Raw genomic sequence first — 4,955 nt, forward strand, 5'->3', positions numbered from 1 at the left:
TTCCCCGAGAGCTTTGTCCTGACATTATAGGACCTGGTTGGATTGGATCCATGAGTGTTTGATTCGTTCATACCCTGGCAAGGTATGAACGGGCGTGGCAACAACGTCGTTTTGTTGTACCTTCACTGGCTCATAAGTGTTGGTTGTCGGTTAAGAGAAACTCCCAAATAGGTGTTGATAGTACTCTGAGTCAGATTGAGTTGAATTGCACATGATTGGTCCCGTCTAAATCATATTCTTGTTTAGACTTAGGACATTTGATTGAGTTGTCATTCCTCTTGAGTTGAGCTCCCGATTTGATTGATTCTTCCTTGATGTTCGTTGTATTCGACCATTTTTACATACTCGTACATTCCATGTACTGATGCCATTTGGCCTGCATCGTTTCATGATGCAGAGACATGTACTACAGATCATCAACCAACGCTCCGTTGAAGATCCACATACACTTCCAGCCAGTCAGTGAGTCCTCCTAATTCCCGGAGGATATTGAGCCTTCTTGTATAGTTTTGTTGTTCTTCCTTTTATTTAGATTGTTGGTAGCCATGGGCTTGTCATTGGCACCTCTTAGACTTGAGTAGAGGCTTCATAGATTGGAGTGTGGAGAGGTCGAGCTGTTATGTTGAGGAGTCTTAATTTATTGTCTTGTTGGATTGTAAATGTTTGGCCTTCGTCCCTTATATTACGAATAGTGTTTCATGAATTGAGTTTTCCACTAAGAGAATGTGCTTGAATAAATGAGTGACTGTACCAGGTGGTTCGCTCGGAGGTCAGAAATGGCCTTCGGGTGCCGGTTACGTCTAGGGTACCCTCCCGGGGCGTGACATATATATTCAAAAAAAACACGAAAGTGTTAAACTAGCAAGCACCAATGGTTTTGGGCTTCTATCAAGGTAAATACAAGGGTTCGATTTAGGTTTCTTATCAGGCAAATCGGATGAATAATTACGCTTAACGGTTCAGCTTATCGGTTAATTATCAACTTTTAAATGTACTAATCTGTTAGCCAATCCGTAAAATGTCGTGATTGATTCGATATCGGGCAAGCAATTATCAGACGGCATACAAACTAAATCAAAATCATGAAAATTAGAATCACAACATGTAATTCAACTTTCACCAACAAAATTAAAATTACAGCTTCTAGTTCTTTTGTACAACTGCTTTTGCAAAGATAAAACATCGAAACCATTGTATGTGGTATAGAAAAAACAACCAGTAGATAATAAATGACACAACTCCTCAGCTTGTGGCAAGTTCTTTTACACAAATCTTTCTTTTATAATACCAATTTTATTAAAAGTGGATGTGTTTTAGGGTCAGAAGGGACGATTGATGAGGAGTGACTCGTTATTTCCTAAGTTAGAGAAATGAATAGAATATTGAATGGGGCTTTATCTTTTGGATTTATAATGGACGCTCATATATTTAGGGGTAAAAATATAAATATGATGAATTTTAAAGATCAGCACTTAATTACTCGATAAAGAAATTAAGTAATCCACCCCCACATTGATAAGTCGTTAATTATAAAATTTTGATTTGTTCACTAATAATTAATTCGATAACCCAATACAAATACATTAATTTTGTAGTTGAGTTATCGATTATGGTTCAATTTTGAACAATGATCCCCAGATGGCGTATTTTCTATAATTGTATAATTTTAAAAACAAACTGAGTTGATCATTTTTTTTAACATCGTGTCTTAGTAAAAGCCGATTTTTTTTATATATGAAAAATCTACTGCAAAATCAACCATCTCAGCTGGTTTTTTTGGACCGACGAGCTCCTTTTCGACATCCCATTTTTAGTCGTAAATGACACTGTTCACTTTCACTTGTCCACTATTTTATTAATAGATTTTAATTTTTATTTGTCACTTTAACATATTTAGAAACGACAATTATTTTTTCTATGTTTTACTCTTAATATTAATTACTTATTCTCCAAATTATTTTTCAAGACATAATAATAAACATCAATAAATTTTAATAGTGTGGTAAAATAGTCATGTCAATCATTGTTTCCTTAAAATATGACAGATAAAAATGGACGGAAGGATGTTAGATACTATGAAATTGGAAAAAAAAAAGGAAAAAAAAATCCTATCAATGTTCTTATAAATCTTCCACTCTATTGGTCAACCAATCTCCACACACAAACAACATGAAGAAACTTCCCTTCTCACTTCTTCTCATTTTGCTACTTGAAATAACAATTTCTGTTGACTCTCAAAATCCATCACTCTTGCAATTTGTGCTTCAATGGCCACCAACTTTCTGTATTCAACTGAATTCTGCACAAACACCAGGCAGGTGCAAAGAACCAATTCTTCAGCATAATTTGACACTCCATGGCCTTTGGCCAGCAGATCAAGACGGATATAGCATTAAGTGCCCTGAGACACCAGATCCAAATTGGAATCAAATTGTACGTATTGACCTTTCAGTAACGAGAGTTTGTGTTTTATGCACTGAAGATATTAAATTATTTTTTTATATAATCAGGACATACACATATAAGTGTATATAATAAGGGATTACTTCTTGTAAAAATACCTATTTTTTTTAATCGAACCTGAGATTTTTCCTTTTTTTGTGTATGTTTTACTGTTTCTTTAGGTCAAATCTTTAACATTTTGACTTTTATTTCATTCTTCTATAGTAGTAGGTTTTATTAAAAAAATAGTCGCATTTTTAGATGTAAAGTTTGTAAAATTTGCAAAAAAAAAAAAGAAGTGGTTTCTTATAATCAAGCTTTTGATGAGGTGACATTATTATCAGGTCATCGATCGTTTGATGCTCATTAGAAAGATATATTTACATGCAATTACCTATTAATTATTAAATGATTTGATCGTGTAAATATTTTTGCAGTTTACAAGAACAGTAGAAAATCAACTCATGGCATTTTGGCCACCACTTAGAGAAAACGCCCAAAATTGGGACCTATGGAAGCACGAGTGGCGCGACCATGGATCGTGTGGAGGAACAACAGCACAAGTATACTTCAACACAGCAATAAAGATCAACAACATGCTTGGAAAGGGCAACTTGTTCAATTACTTGAAAACAAGTGGGATTATTGCTTGTGATAGCTTGTCTTTTGCTAGAAAAGATATTGTTCAGGCTGTCCAAAAGGTGTTTGTTGTAACACCTCCTTCTCCTCCTCGTGCTCCTCCACCGCCTCCTCCTTGTACTCCTCCTCCTCCTCCGCCTGCTCTTAATGTTTACCTCAGATGTATTCCAATTGATTCAACAAACAGAACTCATGTTTACTTGAGTGAGGTTATCTTGTGCACTAATTTGGCTGGCACTAGTTTCATTGCATGCCCTACAAAAGCTGCTCCAACAAGCTGTTCTAGTGGAGCTAGGATTATGCTACCTCATCCAAAACCTCAACGGTAAAACTTTAATTCTCTAAAAACTTACTCGCTTTCAATATTTATATCAGCCAATTTCCAACTGATTCTATATTGATTTTACCTTTATTCATTTCTTTGTAGGCCATGACCGCGGAGATTTCATGAAGAAATAGACGGGACATATCTTAAGTTTGAACGATCATGGACTAAATATATATTCAACGGTTGAGATTAATGTTTGGCTTAGAATAAATAAATAAAAAAAGAGACAATGGAATATGATGTAGCTAATGACATGTAAGCATAATGCACACTCACAGAGTGAAAATAACTTATTGTCTTGAATAAAAGTTTTATTCTATTCTCTCTTTTAATATTGGTTTCCATGGTACTCAAAGTCTCTAAAACAAAAGTTTAGCACAATATTCATGTTTGTCAATCTTTTCAAGATTGGGTCAATTACGTTTATTAAAATTCGATAATAAAGTAATTTTACAAGCAAAACAAGTATATGTTTTATCGTAAATATCCGTTAATGTACCTTATAATGAGTTATAGATGATTATTTAAACGTGAGTGATTCTAATCTAAATTTATCTTCAAAGTTAAATAATGTAAAGGGGATTAAAATAAATTGCGTCAAACATTTTCAAGCTATATTTTAAATTTTAACAAATACTTAAATTAGTAATATGAGTGAAAATATCAAAGTTTGCTCGTATTATTTAAAATTCAACAAATTTGACCATTTTGCTTTTGATATAAAGTTGAATCAAAATTCTCTTTTTTTTTATAAAAAAAATAACATAACATCCTAGCAAAATGACAAATCTTCAAAAAATTGTCCGGTTCATCAAAACTATATATTATGTATTGAATATTACATTAATTAATATAATAATGAGTTGGATCAAAGTCCTATTTGATTTTAAAAGAATATTAACATTAGCATGGTCAATATATTCTTCCTTTGCGCAATTAATTAAAGTTTTGAAGTTCTTTCTTTATTTCCAATTACAAAGAATTATTGTAAGACTAAATATCACTTGAGTCTTGACAAGGCATTTCGAAGATGAAATGTTTACTAATGAATAATTAATACACAAATACTCTGATTATATTGCATTTTGTTCCAATTACTATGACACTGTCGTTATTTTGGACGTTTCATAATATTTGATGCCATCTTATTGCTATAAAATTATAATTTTTTTTGATTTTTTAAATAAAAAGAATCCTGTCCCACCAATAGAGATAGGTTATATGTTAGACCGTCTTTCAACTATTTATTGGTAAATCCGATCTAGTACTACTAATGTCTTCATTTTGCGACACTATTTATAAAAGGTGTCGATCTGGACTCTGGTCACTATGATAATTAAAATATATAAATGACAGTTGAGCCATAATTATCATAGAGATTACTTTTAATTATACGATAAATTATTGATTCCGTAAATATTTTTTAATCGTCAAAACTCTTAATATATATTGCATTAATTAAATATAAATCTTATGTTTGTGTTTAATATTTATTCCAAATTTTAACTTTAAATATTCTTTTCTTAAAACCAAATTCAAACACCAT

At 32.3% G+C, this 4,955-nt stretch overlaps 1 protein-coding gene across 1 annotated transcript; it reads left to right on the forward strand.

Moving 5' to 3' along the window:
- Positions 1–2,139: 2,139 nt before the first annotated feature.
- On the forward strand, positions 2,140–3,741 carry LOC129891625 (ribonuclease S-4-like). The gene is made up of 3 exons (XM_055967038.1): positions 2,140–2,433; positions 2,880–3,406; positions 3,509–3,741. The coding sequence occupies exons 1-3, from the start codon at positions 2,170–2,172 to the stop codon at positions 3,513–3,515; spliced, it is 798 nt and encodes a 265-aa protein (XP_055823013.1). The 5' UTR covers positions 2,140–2,169; the 3' UTR covers positions 3,516–3,741.
- Positions 3,742–4,955: the final 1,214 nt, after the last annotated feature.

The sequence above is a fragment of the Solanum dulcamara genome, chromosome 6 (genome assembly GCF_947179165.1).
Source record: "Solanum dulcamara chromosome 6, daSolDulc1.2, whole genome shotgun sequence".
NCBI classification, from domain to species: Eukaryota; Viridiplantae; Streptophyta; class Magnoliopsida; order Solanales; family Solanaceae; genus Solanum; species Solanum dulcamara.